Here is a 21,870-nt window from a genome sequence, read left to right on the forward strand (position 1 = left end):
TGCAGTCAAAACTGATATTTATTTTGAGGTCATCTGTTGCAGCTTTGAATCCCATAAAAAGCCTGTTTGTTTTGATGATATGCATCACAGAGAAAAACATTACAGTACGATCTAAATGATCTCCAATTTTCCAATTTCTGTTTATTTCTGGCTCTGCGACATAAGTTGACGGAAAGTTAAATTAACTCTAGGAGTGATCACCCTCTTCCTTACAGGAAGGCTGTGATACCAATAAACATTGGTTGGAAAATTCATCATAAGCAAGCTTCCATGTTCTAGTTCTAGCTTCACAGGCTGAATTTGACATATAGAATTTTTGCTGCGGGAATCTCTGTGGCGGAAGACAAAATCCCTGCATGCTCCAAAAGACACAGAAGCAATAGGACTCTGTGGGACAAGCTCCTTCTCATCATCTCTGTGGTCACCTATGTGATCGTTCCCATCTTTATACCTTCCGAAAATGAAAAGAAAAAAAATTATTACCCTCCTAGATAAAGATACTTTTCTATGCATTTTAATCCATTCTCTTAAAAAAAAAAAAAAAAAAAAATAAATATGTGACAAGCTGAACTTACAGTTTTAGGTTATTTGACAATGAGTATTAGTATAATGGTAGGAGTGATTTACAAAATATATTAAAGTCTATACAACATCTCTTTAGCAATCTTCTTTTGCTTATACAACCGATCCAAAGGGAATGAACATTAACTTTGCAAAAAGTAATACTCTAGAAAGTTGCACAAAGGGCTGTCCCCCACCTTACTGATTCCCCTATTTAAATTAACATCCATCTGGGCAGTTTCCGAAGCACTTTAAAGTGATTGTAAATATGTTAGGCCACCCTGGGGTCCTCCTCTTCACTGTGTGCCACCATAGGAAGCTGCTTCCTATGGTAGCATGCATGTGGTCTCAATTCTGAGCCGGGCTCTGGGCTGTGTGTGCCTATTGACACACATAGCATGGCTCGGCCCCACCCCCTAGTTACTAGATTTGATTGACAACCAATGGCTCCTGTTGCTCTCACTGAGTCAAGTCGGGACTTTAAAATCTTTCTCCTGCACATCAGCACCCACTGAAGAACTTGCTGATCTCCAGGGTTACACGGTGCTCTGGGGGAACCCAGAGACTTTATCCATAATCCATTCTGGATTGTTTATATCAGACAGCGCAGTGCTATAGAATAGAACACCAGTTCAGGGGAGCGATGTTTAAAAACTGCCTCTTTCTCCCACTGGGCCATAAACGGGAGCAAAACGGGCCCCCATCGCAACATAAACATATGAAATGTTTTTTTGAGTATATGTGGTGTTACATATTTAACATGGTTTTTTGCCTATGGGATGTCTTTATATTCCAGTTAAGTGCTGTGTGTATTGATTCATGGTATTTGATTATATGGCACTGCGTGTACTAGCGTAAGATGACACGCTGTTACCATGGCAAGCTTTGTAAACATGGTGGGGTGGTTATCAGCGTCATTTACGCCTCCTGGCGTAATTGTGTCATGCTGAGCGGCATGATTGGATGAGCCGTCGCCATGACAATCATTTACTTCTTACTTATATAGAGGGTGCTGCATAATTTCCGTGTCTGCTGATGACGTCACCACTGCTGATTTTACTCAATGCTTGTAAGAAGCTTCGTTATTGTAAGTGTTCATTTATGTGTATATATCATTAAATATTTTCTATGGAGAGCACTATGGCTTGTCTTTCTGCTTATATGACATAGGATATGTGACCATTGCCATACACTGTCCATTGGGAGTATGCTCCGCAGATTTGCCAGCCATTAGACTATGAATAGGAGGAGGTACGGTCATCTTTTGCGAACCAGTTGGATATGTGCTGTGAGGAGGAATCCATTGATTGATCAGCTGATAAGCATCTTTGGTAACAAAGCGTGTTTGACCCTCTGTAATCCAAGGGTCCACTCAGTGAGGCGAGCAGCCATTCTTACCATTGGTGGAGGTTCTATCCAGCACTAAGTCACTTTATGCATGGTCTGATTGTTCATCACTGAAGATTTTCACGCGGATCACTCCACACAAAATTTATTTGGACTTTTATATTTATGATATAATATCTCTTAATAATAAATAAAAAATTTAAATCATTTTAAAATTATCTATAGCCCTGTACTGTCTGATATACTCTGATTTTGGGGATTTGGTTATTGACCCTTGGTGTTCAGCAGCTCTTTCTTTAAAAGGGGTTTGTTTAACTGTGGTGATTTTTTTGTTTTTTATTGATTCTGGATTGTTACTGATCAAATTATCAGAATTTTTAAACATTTCAAGGCTTCCACTATAACTCTTTCTGAATATTTATTTTAGCTGTAATCAAAAAGACACTTCATTTCCACAAGACATGCATAAATGAGCAAAACTGTTAAAAATCATTGACCTACATTGGTGAGTGGCATACTCTGCTTTCATGAGGTTCATGAAGTATAGGGATCATGAAGGGATCCCTACAATGTTTTTTTTCCCCTTAATGCACAGAATGTATTAAGGTAAAAAAACTCTCAGCTTTTATAACCACTTTAAATGTTGTGGGTGCATAGAGTTTTGAGACCTGACACATTTGGCATCTATTTCCACAAGGCAACCCCCCTTTTTTTTTTCTTCTTTTTTTTTTTTTTAAACACAAAAATTGGGAATTCAATTTTGTTTGTGTTCACTAAAACTACTGTACAACAAAAAAAGTTCTGAACGCCGTGTTTTTATCCTACAGGTAATGTGCTTTTAGAAAATATAAATGCGTTCTAGGGGTTTTAAGTAATTTTCAAGGCAAAAATGCAGATCTTAACATGTGTGTTAAAATGAATACATTGCTCTAGGCAAGTATTATCCATAGCCCTAAAAGACTTTGAATAATATGAAGGTCCTATATTTTGCTCATGTGAACTGATAATGTAATACAAGGAGAAGTGTCCATGCCTTTATCCACTTATAATACCTGTTAATAAGAACAAAGTTGAAGGAGTGTCCTGTAGCCAATTTCACCCTGTCTCTTATACGGTTCAGGACAGGAATCCAAGGCTTTGGAGACAACGTGATCCCAGAAAATGTATAGGTTAATCCCTCATCTCCATAAGTTACTTGTTTTCTGGGTACAGTATGCCATTTTCCAAATACATGAACTTTACTAAGAGTCCCTGTGAATTAAAAAAAAAATATATATATTATATATATAATCAAATTTATTGTAATATTATTCTATTTGTGCTTTTTATAGTTTATATAGTATAAATGCTGCCTAAACCCAAAGTGATTGTAATTGACCCCCTTGTAAAACAAGCCATTCAGTTTAATATAGAAATAAAAAGGCAAAACATTTTTGTATAGATATAAAAAAAAGAAAAGCCATTAGAAATACCCCCCCCCCCCCCTTCTTTTTTTTTTTTCCCCTTCTTTTTTTTTTATAAGTGATCACATTCCCTCTGTTCTCAGCTGCATTAGAGCTGGGGGGGTGGTGTGAAGCAGCAGACTGAGCTTCCCAGTGAATGGTTGGGGGCGCGACCACGGTGTGTTTTCTTGCTTAGTGTGGTCAGCTTTTGATACGAAACCAGAGGGACTGGCAGGAACACCAGGGATTTCACACAAAGGAAGCAATACAAGGAGAAGAGGACCCTTTTCATACAAGTACATGGTACAGCAGACACATATCAGGAATATAAAATGCTGGGGTAACACTTTAAACTTGCTGCAAGCCATCAAAACAGCACTCTCTACATTAGTGTTTTTTCAACTGCTGGGTCATGACCCAACTCCTGTTCCTGTCACTTCTGTGGAGTGATCATGTACTGTATAGACACTGTACACACTGGCCACCACAGGCCCATGTCCACATTCCCTGTCTGGCCACCAAGTGTGCTTTTTGGAGGAAACGAGTAAATACTGCCCCTTGCCTTCAATGCAGAGGGGTTAAATGGCACTGCCACTAGTGCAAAAGGGAGTTAACAGCACTAAGGCCTGGTTCACACTAGTGCCATTTCTGAACCAACTTGAGTCACACAGGATCAAATGACAAGGGAAATCACATTGTTTTCAATGGTGCTCATTCACATCAATGTGACTCAGCATGGACCCATTTTGGAAAAGGTTCCAGCACTACTTTGGTGCTATTCCATTGCAAATTTGGCCCCACGCTTTTTTCAATCCAAACTCACCTTCTAGGAAAGTCCCTGGTCCCTTAATGAGTACTAGCAGCAGCAGTAGACAGCACCCAAACCATAAAAATTTTATGAAAAAAATGCACAGGTGCAAAATCACAAACAACTTTAAAGAGGAAGTAAACTCTCCCACTCTGATGCTTCTTTTCATTTAGTCCATTATAATAAGTAATTATCAGACTATAGCCACTGTAATCCAGCCCAAATCGCATATTACTTACTGTTTAAAGAAACTTTGTTTCCAGGGGTTAGGCAGCACCATGTTAAGTATTGTTTTCTGAGTCCACAGTGGAGTGTATTTCTGCCCTTACATTGAGCACTTGCTGTACTGTTAACCAAGCCTCCTTCTCAATCCAACGTTTCTATGGCAACCCTGCTTCCCCGTTCATAGCTTACTTGTTTATTTCATAGTATTTATTTGTGCCGATGTCTAATGTTTGCCTTTGTCAGACTTATCAGCTTCAGCTGATAAGACTGCAGTAATGGCCAAGTTTAGACTGTATGTGAGGTCACATGGTGTGTAGGAGGAAGCTCTGAGTGATTAGCAGAGTTCAGTGTTGTGCCGTAGGAAGTCCTGATAACAGATAGATAAGCACATAGAGAGTGTGCCGTAAATCAGGGGAGATCTGGGCATGCTCAGTGACTTCATTCTACAGAACAACAAGGATTACAACAATACTAAGCAAGTAAGGAGATATTTACAAGCAGTGTTCATTAGGGTTTTTTATGCTGATTTACATGGGACAAAGTTGTGGAGACCTTTCATTTATGTCTTCTGGCAGATTTTTACGATGGACATCAGTCTATCAGGCTGGGGAGGAGTCCTAGCACTTTGTTAGTGCAGTGCGCTTAGTCATTGGAGAAATCTAGTCTCCCAATAAACAGCTTCGAGCTTCAAGCCGTTTACCTGTCAATTCAGTATTGGACAATAATCCTGCTGCAAGGCGGTTCAATGGAGCGCATCATCCATGTGCAGTAATTGGTAATCCTGCTGCAGCAAGAGATGTATATTGGATCCTTTCCTGAACAGAACCTCTTATTCTAACCTTGTCAGCCATGTACATTCCAGGTGTGGAAAATTTGCAGAATTTCCTTAGCTGAAAGCACCTAGACCCAGGGGAGTGGTCTTTCTAACCAGAGGTGTTCAAGGACATGTATTGTAGGTGGAGAACACCGCATGTGGCCCTCCCAGTTTTAAAAGGTGTATCATCAGACATAGAAGGAATACTTCACTTGGTGTGAGTCTTGGGGCTTCCACCCCATGAGCTGCTCCATGGGACAAATCCTCTCATTCCTGCTAGCTGGGCTTGGACCAACATTTGTCTCTCTGATCTATCAAGGGTCTGCCATTTCCAATCTGTTTCAGAGACCATTGGCACTTTTTCATCAAGACCTTTTTGCTTCAGAAACCACTGTTTAAACCCATTAGAGACATTCCTCTCTGTACAATACAACACAGGTCAGTAGGATTGCTTTCCTTATCCATCTGGATTTGAAACCTTGGAGATGTTGAGTCCCTTATTCGGCCACCAAAGAGAATTAGAAGATGACTATATCTTTTTAACCCTTTAATGAGTTCCTAATCTGTCAAAAGACACCTTTTCGATCTAAAAAACAAAACAAAAGGATAATACGGCGCACTCTGAATATAACTAGTAAACAAACTCAATGTTGAATGGGAATAAACAGAGTATAAATAGTATTAATGACCACAATGGGCTGTTACAGTCAGTAATGTCCATGAAGTATAAGGTAAAATAATTAAAAAGAAACTGTCCATAGGGGGCTGCCAGTTCCGAGTAGAAATGTAAAGGTGCTCTGAAAAAGACAAATGGAAGAGGAGCACCGCCTAAAACTGTAAATTTTAATAAAATTTTAAAAATCAATACACTCACAAAAGTGGTTCATAGATGGGCATTGTAATAATTTCAGCATCCGCTAGTCATTGTCAGAGAGGCCATCAGCTGTAGATCTGGCAGAGGGATAGATGATGTGGATGGTCCCAGGCCCGGAAACACCACTGGATACAATGTTTCTGGTGGTCGGGGAGTGCAACCACTAGGCACCAGCACTGGTGGTGATCGGTGTTACTTCCGGGCAACACTTCAAGGTTAGCGGGGAGGAGCTCGACTTTGGGACATGCATGTCCCCTCTTCAGGCTTTATGGCGGCCATTTTAGATAAGATCCTCTTATAGCCCCTAGGTCACGTGATTGTTACCATAGCAGCATAAGAAACAGGAAGTAACAGGAAGGGTTCTATGTAAAAAATAAAAAATAAATGACAACGCTAATGGTAATGATGAGTATAGAGCAATGGGGGAAAGAGTATACATACATGGGAATAAACTTAGCTAAGATATGGATTGTTGGAATGGTAAAGCAGAGGGGAATAGCAAGTGAGATAAAAGTAATAATGATAATAAATGAAAATAAATGTAAAAATGAGAATAAATGAGAAAACCATAAGAGAAATGTGCATGTGATGGAATATAGATATTACTTATGTTTAATGCAAATGATGACTAAGACACATCTAGTTTAATTTTAATTTGATTGTGAGGAAATTTTTATGGGGAAGTTTTTGAATATGGATATAATTATAAGGGATAAATTATATAAATAAATGGTTGTATTTCAAAACAGTTGAACACAACAAAAAAAGAAAAGAAAAGGAAACTATAAATAATTGGCGCATGGAATATGAATTATATTAGTATTCTGAATGTGTATACTTTAGCATTTATAATTTATAACAGAGTATTTATTTCAATAGTTTCATTCAACCCTCCAGGGGATAAAGTGTCCAAAAAATAAATCCAATAATTATCCCTCTCACAGAGTTTTTTGTAGCGTTCAGATGGAGGGAGGGTTTTGGGTATGGATTCCAACACCCACACTCGAAGACCTGTAGTGGATTGTTCATGAACACTGAGGAAATGTCGGGGCACACTGTGTTTGTCCCTGCCTAATTCAATCAAGTTTCGGTGTTCCCCCAAAACTCTTGCGTAAAGTCCGGATAGTGCAGCCGACATATAGAAGGCCACAAGGACAAGTGAGGCAATAAATCTCAAATTCGGAGGAACAGGTAAAAAAAATAAAAATAAAATTCAGGTATTTGATGTAGTTTGCCGTTGTGCAAGAAGTCTGTCTGTGCGTTACGCAAGGACATGTAAGGCATAGAGGCTTCTTACACTGGTACATTCCTCTAATATTGAAAAAGGATGTGAGAGCAGTACCAGCGGTAGAACAAGGGGGTTTCAGCTTGCTGGGTGCTAGTTGAGCCTTAACCACTTAAGGACCGCTGCATGCCACTGTACGTCATCAGAATGGCATGTACAGGCACAAGCACGTACATGTACGTGCTTGCCTTCCAGCTGGTGGGGGTCCGATCGGACCCCCTCCCGCTGGATGCGATGGTCCGTTTCGCTTCAGGAGTGATCCGGGATGAGGGGATGGCCGTTGGTTTCTGGCCATCCCCTCTCGATCGCTCCTGGCGAATGAGAAGCTTCCTCACGCTGTGTATAGTAAACACAGGCAGGGAGGAAGTGATGTCATTCTCCTCGGGGCAGTCTTTTTGACCGGACTACGAGGAGAAGAGTGAAAGTAAGTGTGCACCAACACTACATTCAGTGTCAGTTGTAAAAGTAAAAACTGTCAGGGCAGTTAGTGTTAGGTCCAGAGTAGCCCCCTACCACCCCCCATTAAAGGTTTAACCCCCTGATTGCCCCTAGAGTTAACCCTTTCACCCCCTTTTGCCAGTGTCACTAAGCGATCATTTTTCTGATCGCTGCATTAGTGTCACTGGTGTCGCTAGGTAGCTAGTTATTTTTTTAGGTTCACCGCCAGGTTTTTATAGCGCTAGGTACCCCGATATACTACCCAATAATGGTTTTAACCCCCTGATTGCCCCTAGTTAACCCTTTCACCCCCTTTTGCCAGTGTCACTAAGCGATAATTTTTCTGATCGCTGCATTAGTGTCACTAGTGCTGCTAGGTAGCTAGTTATTTTCTTAGGTTCACCGCCTGGTTTTTTATAGCGCTAGGTACCCCCATATACTACCCAATAATGGTTTTAACTCCTCCCCGATTGCCCCTTGTTAACCCTTTCACCAGCGATCACCGTATAAGTGCCACTGGTGACGCTGGTTAGCCAGTTAGTTATTTAGGTTCCCCGTCAGGTTTTTATATAGCGCCAGGGACCCCCATTCACTATCTAATAAAGATTGTAACCCCCTGATTGCCCCTAGTTAACCCTTTCACCAGTGATCACCGTATAAGTGTTACGGGTGACTCTGGTTAGTTTGCTTTTTATAGCATCAGGGCACCCACCATTTATTACCCAATAAAGGTTTAACCCCCTGATCACCCGGCGGGTGATATCAATTAGGTTTTAGGGTCAGGGTCTGCGTCGCCCCAGGCAGCGCTAGGTTAGTGCCAGTACCGCTAACATCCACGCGCAAAGCATACACCTCCCGTAGTGGTATAGAATCTGAACAGATCAATATCTGATCTGATCAGATCTATACTAGCGTCCCCAGCAGTTTAGGGTTCCAAAAAAACGCATTGTTAGCGGGATCAGCCCAGATACCTGCTGGCACCTGCGTTTTGCCCCTCCGCCCAGCCCACCCAAGTGCAGTATCGATCGATCACCGTCACTTACAAAACACTAAACACATAACTGCAGCGTTCGCAGAGTCAGGCCTGATCCCTGCGATCGCTAACAGTTTTTTTTGGTAGCGTTTTATATTTAAATCCGGAGGGCAGTGCTTGGTTTTCGGGGTCCCGTACGTGGCTAGACTCCCAAAAAGTCCCCCACATGTGGTATCCCCGTACTCGGGAGAAGCAGCAGAATTTATTTTGGGGTGTAATTTCACTTATGCCCTTAGCATGTGTGAGCAATATATCATTTAGTGACAACTTTGTGCAAAAAATAAAAAACATTTTAATATTCCTGCAACTTGTGGCAAAATATAAAATATTTCATGGACTCAACATGCCTCTCAGTAAATAGCTTGTGGTGTTTACTTTCCAAAATGGGGTCATTTGGGGGGGGGTTTGTGTTATTTTGGCATTTTATGGCCTTCGAAACTGTGATAGGTAGTGAGGAGTGAAATCAAAAATTTGCACCCTTAGAAATCCTGAAGGCAGTGATTGGTTTTCGGGGGGGCTGTACGCGGCTAGACTCCCAAAAAGTCCCACATATGTGGTATCCCCGTACTCAGGAGAAGCAGAATATATTTTGGAGTGCAATTCCACATATAACTATGGCATGCGTGAGCAATATATCATTTAGTGACAACTTTTTGTAAACTTTTTTTTTTTGTGTCATTATTCAATCACTTGGGACAAAAAAAAAATATTCAATGGGCTCAATATGCCCCTCAGCAATTTCCTTGGGGTGTCTACTTTCCAAAATGGGGTCATTTGGGGGTGGGGGGGGTTTGTACTGCCCTGCCATTTTAGCACCTCAAGAAATGAGATAGGCAGTCATAAATTAAAAGCTCTGTAAATTCCAGAAAATGTACTCTAGTTTGTAGACGATATAACTTTTGCGCAAACCAATAAATATACGCTTGTTGACATTTTTTTTTACTAAAGACATGTGGCTGAATAAATTTTGCCCTAAATGTATGACTAAAATTGAGTTTATTGGATTTTTCTTATAACAAAAAGTAGAAAATATTTTTTCCTCTAAATTTTCGATCTTTTTCCATTTATATCGCAAAAAGTAAAAATCGCAGAGGCAATCAAATACCATCAAAAGACAGCTCTATTTGTGGGAATAAAAGGACGCAAATTTTGTTTGGATCCAACATTGCATGACCGCTCAATTACCAGTTAAAGCAGTGCAGTGCGAAATTGTAAAACGACCTCTGGTCCTTAGGCTGTTAATTGGTCCGAGGCTGAAGTGGTTAATGTAGGTGATAAGGGGGCGATCAGTAACAACAGTTTAGAGATAAGCATCTTCTTTCAAAATTGGCCAGTGTCTGTGAAAGATACTTTCCATGTTTTTGAATTTACTGTGGAACTGTGTGATAAACCTAATGGAACGGGGATTGTCGGAGGTTGGTGGCTCTTAATTGACGCTATTATCTTTGTGGAGATGGTGCTTAAAGGCTTCATCTATGGTGTCTTCTGGGTATCCCTTTTCTTTAAACTTAGTTTTGAGTAGCTGACTGTGGGTGATGTAGTCTTGTTCGCGGGTGCAATTATGTTTCAATCTACAGAACTGGCTTTTAGGGATGTTGATCCAACGGGGGTGGTGACAACTCGTGAAATGTAAATAGGAATTTACAGCAGAAGGATTGATATAATTCTGCGCACAGATGGTAGTGCCCTGATGGAACAGTTCAAGATCTAGAAAGGAGAGCTTGTCGCTATCGGTAACTAAGGTGAAGGACAATACCATGGTATTGCAGGAACTCTGGGATGAGGGTGTCAGGGCCATCCCAGATGATCACCACGTCATCAATATAATGGAAAAAAAGACCACATGGGAAGCATAGGGGTTGTTGGAATGGATGAATTTATCCTCCCACAACCCCATCATTAGGTTGGCATAACTAGGGGCAAAATTTGCCCCCATCGCCATGCCTTTGGTTTGGATATAGAACTGGCCGTTAAACTCAAAATAGTTGTGTGTAAGACAGAATTCCAGTATCTCTAATAGGAATTCTGCCTGACGTGGATTTAGCTGGGGATCAGAGTCAAGGTAATGTTTTATTGCGTATAAACCCACTGTTTGGGGGATGGAGGTATAAAGCGATACCACATCAAGTGATAGCTGGTTCCCAAGTATAATGTTGTAGCATCTCAAGTAGATGTATGCTGTCTTTGATATATGAGGAAAGATTCCCAACGAGGGGTTAAAGAAAATGATCCAAGTAGATGGAGAAATAACTGGCGATACTCTCCATGGCAGTCACAATTGGTCTGCCTGGGGGGTTGAGGGGATCCTTGTGCACCTTGGGTAGGTGATAAAAGTAGAGTCTCTTATAAAAGTCATGTATTAAAAAGGATGCCTCGGATTTGGTGATGATGCCTTCTTTAGAGGCCCTATTAACCAAATCATGCGCTTCTGATAGAAAATTAGACAAGGGATCCGAGGAGAGTTTAGTGTATGTAGAGGTGTCAGACAGTAATCTATTCGTTTCCATAAGGTAATCATCACGATTTAAAACAACTATGCCTCCTTTGTCGGCTGGCCTGATGACTACCTATCGGTTGTCAGAGATCTTTAACCACTTCCCACCCAAGGTACGTCCAGGGACGTCCTTGACTTTCCGGGGGTATATCTGAATGATGCCTGAGGCCACAGACATCATTCAGATATCGGCGTTTTCAGCTGGCGATTCCCTGCACCATAAGAACGATCATAGCGGCTGTTCCGCCTCTTGATCGTGCTTACGGGAGGCGGGAGGGGACGTCCCGCCCTCCGGTGCTTCTACAGACTCACCGCTTCCATCAGTGAGTTGGTCACAGGATCCGCCAGCCCCCGGATAATACCATAGAGATTTCCGGCGGACCAGATCATCCCCGGAGTCTCTATGATCGTTCGGAGGCCGGGCGAGATGTTACGACGTCACGCCCGGCCTCTGCATTCAAAATAACGGCGCCGCTTTGGCTAGGAAGCCAGGATCGGTTTTGTTTGTTTTTTTATTTTAGGCTTTCCAGCCTAGGGGTGAGATATGGGATAAGTGTTGCCTATGGGGATTTTTAAATACCAAAGTTTGGCGCCATTCCACGAGCGCGTGCAATTTTGAAGCGTGACATGTTGGCTATCTACTCGGCGTATCTTCATCTATCACATTATGCAAAAAAAATTGGGCTAACTTTACTGTTTTTTTTTAAGCATGAAAGTTTTTTTTCTGTGCAAATACCGTGGGAGATAAAAAGTTGCAACAATCGCCATTGTATTCTCTAGGGTCTTTGCTAAAACATATATAATGTTTGGGGGTTCTATGTAATTTTCTAGCAAAAAAATTATGAATTTTACATGTAGGAGAGAAATGTCAGAATTGGCCTGGATGCGAAGTGGTTAAAAGCTTTACGTTCCGACATAGATAAATTGGAGAAAGTATTGGTGGTAGGTTGTTCACACGAGCGTAATATATCCGCATATACTACCTGATAGAAACTGAGGATGTAGGGGCCTTTAGCAAAGGTGGGATTGAAAATGTATTTGGGCTTAAAAGCAGTATGTTGGATGGGATGAAGAGTTGAAGAATATTGAGCTAGTGTTTCAACAAAATTGTCCAGATCCCCTGTGTAGAGATCTTCCAGATCCGCTAGTGCATTCAACTCCAACGGTTTCATCATTGATGAACTGGATGTAGTAGTGTTATTGGGGGGGTCTGTGTCTTCAAAACTTGTATTATTATTGTCGCTGCAGTTCTTACTAGGGTTATTCTTAGCAGATTGGATTTGAAAGTAACGTGTCACAGTAAGATTTCTGACAAACCTGTGAAGAGGTTTAGAGCTGCAGTGGGTGCAAAAGCGAGACCCCTCGCTAAAAGGGACTGTTCAGCTGAAGATGGTAGATGAGAAAATAAATTAAAGATCTTCACAGTCTGCGTATTTTCCCCTTTCTTGGTCTTATTTTATTAGTCTTCCCCCTCTTCTGCCTCTGGTGTGAGCTTTCTTTTTGGGCAGGAGTGGGGGGTTGACCCCCAAAAAAGGAGAAGACAAGTTGTATGTGGCAGAAGAAGATGCCTCAATGTGAGGGATCAGGGACGTGGGGAATATAGTAATGGATCTAATACCAATAGGCAGTGGGGGTATGGAATCCTGGCTGATCTTAAGACATTTAGTAGAGGGTATAGGGGTGTGTGTACCTGGAGGTGATCCTATACCTGCCTGAACAGGGTTGTGTGAGAGAGAGGGAGATAGGTCAGGTACACGATGTACTGTGTTATCAGTTAATGTCTGATTTAGATGGTTAACTGAGGTCACATGTACCTTATGGTGCTTGCGGTGGTTCTGACAGAACCTAGAGGGCACCAAATTGGGATGGAGACTATGTTTAGGATTATGTTGTGTAGTAAGAGGTGGATATACAGGCATAAACATCGTAGGTCTGGGTTTGCATTCCATGAGAGGAATAGGAATGGGGTCTGTGTGGGTGGAGAGGTCCTGACCCCAAGTATGGTTCTGTCTGGGTTTCTTCCAGCAGAAAACTTAGTTGGTATTATAGTCCTGAAAATCCCTATGTATTTTATGTATTTTTTTCTTTAGAAGGCAATCTTCGTGATATTTGGTGTTTAGTTTGATCTTCCTCAACCATGAAGGAAGAGAGGGGATGTCACATTTGAGGGCATCAATTAGTTGTGATATTTTTGGGATAAGACTATGATATTGGATATTGCGTTGTTTTTTCTTTCAATAGTTTTTTTGATTTTGAATAAAAGGAAATACAGACATTGTATACAATGTACATCGATAGAACTTCAATGTAAATGCTGAAACATGTTGACCTTAACGTAGATTAAAGTACTAACAGAAAATATAACATATTCATTTTTGACTATAGCTATGAGCCATTAAGTAGTATTAATGGCCTTCTCCCCAGGCAACCCCAGTGGGATCTCTTTTGTTGACCAGGGGAGGCCCGTGACGTGTCATCTTGAGATAGCTCAGACTCTCTTACGGAGTAAATAATGATCTAACCTGTTGCTGACTCACGACTGGACTATTATTACAATTTATGCAAGAAACTTCGTAGCTCCTGACCATAGTTCCCATAGTGACCACCTCTTCTTGATTTTTTTCAAGGGAACCATCGCTGGATGCCATTATTAGTTCATAACTACTATGTAGGCCCACTAATTCGAGTGTTTGTTCAATGGTTGGCATCTTGGTTGTTTTCCACAGCCTTGTAATTGACAGTCTAGCTGCCAACAAAATGTGTGTTGTTACAAACCTTAAATGATACGGCAAATGGTCTAAGATTTAGAAGTGCCAGTTCAGGTGTCAGGGTAACTGGCTGAGAGGTTATATCTGAAAATATTCGAGATATGTGGCGCCAGTATGCATGAACAGGTGGGCAGTTCCCAAAGTGCGGAACATTTGGTGGGCGTGTAGACTGATTGCAGAGCCTTTTGCCATTGGTGCTCAGTGTAGGTGCATCCAAGGTCCCTTTCCCAGTGCAAGTGTGATGATACTTTACTAAAGATGCCCTTTTGATGGAGAGTATTGTACATAAGGGAGATCCCTTTTTTTAATCGGGGTCGTGGAGTTGAGATAATCCCAAATTTGGGTGTGTACTGTGTATAGAGGAAGTTTGAATTTAGTAATGCAATGACACACTCTGGAGTAGGAGAAGAGATCAGTGGGTTTGAGGTGGTACTCTTTGGAGGGAGAGGAAGGATTTTATTTTACTATTCTGAAATAAGTCTTGGATATAGTGCAAACCTTTATTAGCCCAAGCTTGTAGATCTAGATCAGGGGACAAGTGATGGAGGAATTTGATCGGTAGTGGTACCAAAGGCACGTCAGAACGTTTTTCAGTTTCTCTGGCCAATCTTTTCCGAGCATTGACCGACGCTATCATAGTAGGAGACAGGGTCACCTGTGGTTTGGAGCCTAACGGAATGCTCAGTAACCATTCCTTCAAGTTAGGGAGTATTAAACAGTGGTTTTCAATAATGCTCCATAACTTGGTTAAGTGAGGTTGGAACCACTCACGCAGTTGGTCCACTATTGCTGCTGTATAGTAATCTTCAAAATCTATGGATCCTGAACCACACGCGAGTTTGTGTTTTATGAGTTTTTTGTGTGTACTTCTAGGTTTAGTTCCTTTCCATACGCATTGGTTGAGTAAGGTCTGAAGGGACTTGAGAAAATATTTGGGTATGGGAACAGGGAGAGATCTAAACATATATAGAATTTGCGGCAGGTGTAACATTTTAAAGGCTGCTAGCCTCCCTAACCAGGAAAGTTCCTGTTTGGTTAGCTTTTGAATATCAATGCGTAGTTAGGCAAGGAGTGGTAATTAGCTGAAAAAAGGTGCTTTACCGATCTTGTGCGATGAATGCCCAGGTATGGAATAATTTTGTCTGCCCATGTGAAGGGATATTGGAGTTGAAGTAGGAGTTTACTAGTGGTGTCTAATTTCAGGTCAAGGATTTCAGATTTAGAAATATTCAATTTGTAATATGAGACTTTGCCAAACCATTCTAATAATTTTTGGGCTTCGGCTAAGGAGGAAGTAGGGTTTATCAGAATCACGTCATCCTTGAAGAGGCTTATCTTATGGTTAATGTTACCTATTTGCAGGCCAGTAATCTGGGGATTGAAGTGTACGTGTGCTGCCAAATGTTCCATCAGGAGATTGAAGATGACCGGTGACAGAGGACAACCTTGGCGTGTGCCATTTGTTATGGGAAATGGTTGAGATAGCATGTCTGCTGAGTATACTCGAGCAGAAGGTGTGGAATACAATGCCATTATGGCCCTATCTATAACGTTTTTGAAGCCAAATTTCGTTAACACTTTCTGAAGATATAACCAGTGGCCCCTATCGAACGCCTTCTCTGCATCTAATGAAAGCAGCAGAGAAGGCATTCCACTGGCTCCGGCCTGATAAATAACATTCACCTGTCTCCCTCTGGTGAAACCAGATTGATCTGGCTGTATGAGATCAGGCATACAATCTATCAAGCGCATCTGGCGATGGTTTTAGCATCGATTTTCACGTCTAAATTAGAAGGTATATAGGACGGAAATTTTTAGGGGATGTGGTTTCTTTTCCTGGTTTTGGGAGTGTAATAATAAGAGCCCCTAACGATTCAGTTTCAAATTTAGAAGAAGAAACAGCATTATTAAAGATTTGGGTGAAATGTGGTGCCAGTATACTGGAAAATTGCCTATAATATTCCCCAGATGGGATGGTAAAGTTAATACTGTTTTAAGGATTTCTTGTTCTGTGAAGGGTTCATTTAGGGACTGAAGTTGAACATCAGAAAGCGGAGGTAGAGATACTTTTTGTAAGAATTTGTCAATCTCTTCAATAGTGGCGTGGTGTGTAGTCATGTCTTGGTCAATGCTATAGAGGGAACTGTAATAATCACCAAATGTGTTAGCAATATCTTGTGGATTAGTTCATTTTTGGTTGGTGTCAGCATGATATAGATGTGTTGTTCTGTTTTTTTTTGTCGGTAGCCTTTTATACGTTGCGCCAATTTCTTCCCTGGCTTATTAGATGTGGAATATGATTTGGCTTTGAACTTAGGTTGCATGCGTTCGAATGAATGTAGGAGCAGTTTTTAGTTCCTGTCTCAGTGATAATAATTTTGCCAAGTGTGTTGGATTGGGTTTGGATTTGTGAATGCTCTCCCGAGGAAAGGAGAGAATCTCTTGAAAGCTTGTCCTCCTGTGCAAGCTGAAAGAGGAGTAAAGCCGCGTACACACGTAGCGGTATGTCCGACGTACTTAGTCTGGCGGACTTCCCGCCAGACTGTCCGTCGGACTTTCCGAACGGGCTACTTGCCCACACACGGCACTTTTTGAGTGGACTAATACGGCGTACTAAGTCCGCCGTACTATCCCCCCTACTTTTGAAATGAACGGACTCGCCCACACACGCAGAGAAAAGTCCGCTCATTTCGAGCGTGTCTCCAGGTAGGCGGGGCCCGCGAAGGAGACGTCGCTGGCCCCGCCGCCTGGTATAGACTTAAAGGGGAACCCCAACACCGAAAAAAAATCGGCGTGGGGGTCCCCCCCCCCCCCAAGTCCACAACAGACCCTTGTCCGAGCACGCTACCCGGCCGGCCAGGAAAGGTGGGGCGAGCGAGCGCCCCCACCTCCTGAGCCGTACCAGGCCGCGTGCCCTCAACATGGGGGGTGCCTTGGGGAAGGGGGGGCCTCGTGGCCCCCCCACCCCAAAGCACCTTGTCCCCATGTTGATGAGGACAAGGGCCTCTTCCCGACAACCCTGGCCGTTGGTTGTCGGGGTCTGCGGGCGGGGGGCTTATCGGAATCCGGGAGCCCCCTTTAATAAGGGGGCCCCCGGATACCGCCCCCCCACCCTATGTGAATGAGTATGGGGTACAATGTACCCCTACCCATTCACCTGTAAAATAAAAGTACAAAAAAACACAACACACAAGATAAAATACTTTATTGCACAGCTCCGGGGGTCTTCCGTCTTCGGGGGTCTTCTCGCCGGACTCCTCCGCTATATTCTTGTAGCTCTTTTGCTAGCGGAGGAGTCCGGCTTTCTTCCTCGCCGCCGGCCTCTTCTTCCGACTTCCGGGGTCTTGTCCCCCTCTTCGGTTCTTCTGCCGGGCCACCGCGCCTTCTTATAGCTCTTTTACAGGCGGTGGCCCGGTCTTCTGTCGCCGCCGCCGCCTTCCGTTCTTCTTCTTCGTGTTGAGGGCACGCGGCCTGGTACGGCTCAGGAGGTGGGGGCGCTCGCTCCCCCTTTCCTGGCTGGCCGGGTAGCATGCTCGGACAAGGGTCTGTTGTGGACTTGGGGGGGGGACCCCCACGCCGATTTTTTTCGGCGTTGGGGTTCCCCTTTAAGTCCAGACCAGGCGGCGGGGCCAGCGACGTCTCCTTCGCGGGCCCCGCCTACCTGGAGACCCGCTCAAAATGAGCGGACTTTTCTCCGCACGGGAAAAGTCCGCTCATTTCAAAAGTACGGCGGACTGGCATACACACGGCCGGATTGTCCGCCGAAATGCGAGTCCGGCGGGAAGATTGGAGTGCAACACGCCATTCTAAGTCCGCCGTACTTTCGGGTCAAAAAAGTATGCCGGAGGCTACACACGGGGGGATTGTTTGGCGGACTTGAGTTTGCCGGACTTTTCCACCGGATTGTTTGATCGTGTGTACGCGGCATAACATCCAGGATTTACATCACATACAGATAGGTGCTGGATGTTACTCCTTTTTCAGCTTGCACAGGAGGACAAGCTTTCAAGAGATTCTCTACTTTCCTCGGGTACAAGTAGCGTACAAGTACGGGTACAAGTAGCGCTGTTAAATCTACCAAACAATTTGAAGAAAGAGAATCAATTTTGCACTACTGCAATCAGCCATCGAAAGCATGATTTGGGAGTTCCAGTGAGCCAGCCAAATCAAACGGAGCAGGAGAGGAGGTCACTGTGGAGCTATACATGTGTGATACCATTGGATGGCAGTGAGTGCAACCTTTGTATGGTATATATTTGAACTTTTAATTAAACAATAACACATTGTAATTAACGGCAGTCTGAAAATGTGGACCTGGAACTACGTCAGCAGTGGAAAACAACAACAAGTCAAATCAATTATAAAAGACAATTATCCTATATAGAATTTCCTGTTAGAAACTTAAGGTAAGGTAAATTCAGGTATGGCAGCGGGCTGTACCAAACAAAGCTACAACAATTAAACCGCTATGGGGGAAAACAGTTAATAGTAGAGTGACAGAACTTAGTTATGATCAAAGACCATATAACAGCGTGGGAGAGAAATGAGACATTGATATGCCCATATCTTCATGTATTGGGGACAGATTGGCGTTTCTTAGCCTCTTGGTTTCTACGGTGCTGCATATTTCTCTGTTGGGTGGAAGGAGATGTCATCTCTTTAGCGGTCTCTACAATGATGCCCCATTCTTGTAAGAGACGTATGCCTTTCTTCAGATCTGCGACACCTTGCGTGGTGCAATTTTTAGATATGAGAAGGGTTGCAGGGTAACGCCATTTATATTAAATTTGTGGTTGTGAAGGCTATTCGTTACCGTGCGCAGATTTCTCCTAAGTTGAAGCGTATATTTGGACAGATTCTGGTAAAGCTGCAGCCCCTCCTATGGATGAGGTAATGGCATTTTGGCCCTGGCTTCTGTCATCAGTCTTTCCTTGATGTGAAAATAGTGTATCCGCATTAGGACATCTCTGGGAACAGATGCACATTTAGGAAGGTCCGCTGGTGGAATATTTTCAGGGACCCCCTTAAGGTTAACGTTATTCCGTCGAGAGCAGTCCTCCAAATCTGATAACTTGTCTCTGACCCATTCCTGTTCAGTCTTGACATCCTCATATGCATCAATCAGCTCATTCACCGTGCCAGTGCATTCTGTCATGTCTTGCTCAATATAAGTGACCCTATGGTTTAGAGATTGCATGTCTGAGGTGAATTGATTAAACAATGAGGATAGATCTGTAACCAGGGATGTCTGCAGAGAGGAGCATTTCTTTTAAAGTAGTGTCCATGACTGGCTGTCATGTAGTGGGAAAGGATGCCATTGATGAATGCAGGGTCTGGTTTGATTGCAGCGGATTAAAGGTCTGGGACTCAATTAATTGCTGAGGCGGAGCATCCATCCGCATTTTATCTTTGGAGGGGCTGTTAGTAAGGGGGTCATCACCTGGATCTTGTGTGGTGGATGTGGGATGAGCAGTGGTGTCCATTGTCCCCTGGTTCTCACCTGGTGGATCTGAGGTAATTGAGCAGTGTATCGCAGTACCGCCACCGCCGCCATCTTGGAATCCCCTCAGCTCTGTCTCCGGAGGAAACATGAAAGAAATCAGCTTCTTCGGGTTATATTAATTCAGCCATTTGCGGGACATGTTCGGCAGATGTTCTGCTTGTCCCCGGTGGTATGTGGAAGTTAATGTACCATCTGTGGCAGGCTATAATCATTTATAATGTCTCTCTCACGGCGGAGCTGCCTCACTAAGCGTCCATCACTCTTGGCGGTTAGCCACACCCCCGATATTGCGTTGTTTTTTGACGATTTCAATCCATTTTTGGGTGCAGAACTCAGAAATAGATGACCATTCTTTGGTCAGTTCTGGACCCAAAAAGGAGCAGGTTTTGGAGGTTTCTCAGACCTCTAAGGGTGATTTTATAGGCAAGATAAATGTCAAGAATAAATAAATAAATAAATAAAAAAAAAAACTTATCCCACCATTGTTCATTGGCTGCATTAACAATATCTTCAATCTGCCTAAATTTAGCACATATGAGTTTATATGTGGCTCTAGGAACAGAAGGATGAAAGAATTTGTCAAAAAAGAGTGTATATAATTCATCCAATATGGTATATTTAGCTGATTTGATCTTATGTATAATATCCATGATGGGGAGAAAAAAAAAGGAAATATTATGGGAACAAGTCATACAATAATTAGTTCAATATTCAATGGCTGCACGTATAAGGTACATTTCAAGCAGACATAAAAAAAACCAAAAAAAACAAAGGCTAATTACGGCGTACTCTGAATATAGTAAACTCAAATAATGTTGAATGGGAATAAACAGAGTATAAATAGTATTAATGACCACAATGAGGCCTGGGACCATCCACATCATCTATCCCTCTGCCGGATCTACAGCCGATGGCCTATCCTCTCTGACGGCGACTAGCGGATGCTGAAATTACTACAATGCCCATCTATGAACCCCTTTTGTGAGTGTATTGATTTTTTTAAAAAATTTAAAATTTACCATCTTACTGCACTTAGAAGGCGTCGTTCCTCTTCCATTTACTTTTTCAATCTAAAACTGAACTGCTCTACCTTCTGATTCATACTGCAGAAAGTCAGGACAACTACTACTTGTACTCTACAAAAAGACCAAGATACCTTGGGGAGATGCCTAGGGATTGGTTTAAGGATTACCCCATCTTTTACACTGATCAAGTAGGGGTACTGAGTGACAGGGTTTGCATGTCCCCTATCTCCTTAACACATGCAATAGCTAAAAAGAACATCTTTTAACATTGAGAATTTTAGCAAAAAACATGGATTAACTGCTTGTTTTGCCCCCCATATGAGCCTAGCCTTGTAACACTCAGTTCTGAATACAAAATGGAAAACAAAGCCTTCCCAAACCAAGTAGAGGTGTAACAACGAAGTATATTTTAAATCTTTACAAAGAATGCATTTTACACATTCACAAGTTTGGTTTTAGATGTGCCCATAGAAATATTCACTGTAAGTACGTACCTGAAAAATATACTATTTCTTGTTCCAGCTGCTGAAAGATCTCATTTGCTTCCATCTTAGTGAAGAAAATAGTATAATCACAGCTCAGGTTAGCTGCTCTTATCCTTTTCCAAACATAGCATTGCTCCAGTAAAGAATCAGACACTTCATTTTTATTCTTCTTTACCAGGCCTTTCTCAGAAGAACCAGGATCTGAAGATTCTTCCATATGATCCCTTTTTCTAGAAGATGGATATTTTTTAACTACGAATTTATCCATAAAAAAAAAAGTCACAAAGCATCCACTTAAAAGAACAACGGCATTTTGTGTTTCAGTTTAGATAGGCCTAAAATAAAAAACGAAAATCTGATAAATCACTGTTTATAAATACAAAAGGAAATAATCTTATACTACACAGAGGAAAAATAATAATTTTGCCATATAGAAATTCTTTACATTGGGTTTATAAAATTAATAAAGATTGACAGATAGTCAAAAAACATGGTTTACTGGAACTGTGTTACTGGGAATCATCCAGGACAACTACCTGAGAGGCGAGCGGCTCCACCTTTTAAAGGTCTATGCACATTGGGCTAAAAAAACAAAACAAAACAAAAAACACCAGTTCTTTTAGCAGAATTTGAACACTCATATAAGGCATTTTCGTACAGGCGTTTAGCATTTTTCTGCATGAGAAAACTCATCTCAAAAAAGCAAGCCATAAGGATTTTTTTTCTGCATCTAAACATCCTATGCGCATGAACACACAGGATAAAATT

The 21,870-nt window shown here is 42.2% G+C and overlaps 1 protein-coding gene across 2 annotated transcripts in view; it reads right to left on the reverse strand.

Moving 5' to 3' along the window:
- The window catches only part of ALKBH2 (alkB homolog 2, alpha-ketoglutarate dependent dioxygenase), a 27,621-nt gene continuing 5,751 nt past the window's right edge, over positions 1-21,870 (reverse strand). For both annotated transcript variants that reach the window (XM_077461306.1, XM_077461307.1), the window contains exons 2-4: positions 21,112-21,437; positions 2,961-3,159; positions 1-451 (exon numbers count right to left, since the gene is read on the reverse strand). In XM_077461306.1, the coding sequence (XP_077317432.1) occupies positions 142-451; positions 2,961-3,159; positions 21,112-21,370 (768 nt within the window). In that variant the 5' untranslated portion in view covers positions 21,371-21,437 and the 3' untranslated portion in view covers positions 1-141. The remainder of the gene's footprint in view (positions 452-2,960; positions 3,160-21,111; positions 21,438-21,870) is intronic.

Source organism: Lithobates pipiens, unplaced genomic scaffold (assembly GCF_037356315.1).
Source record: "Lithobates pipiens isolate NorthernLeopardFrog02 unplaced genomic scaffold, aLitPip1_a1.2 Scaffold_3, whole genome shotgun sequence".
Classification (NCBI taxonomy): domain Eukaryota; kingdom Metazoa; phylum Chordata; class Amphibia; order Anura; family Ranidae; genus Lithobates; species Lithobates pipiens.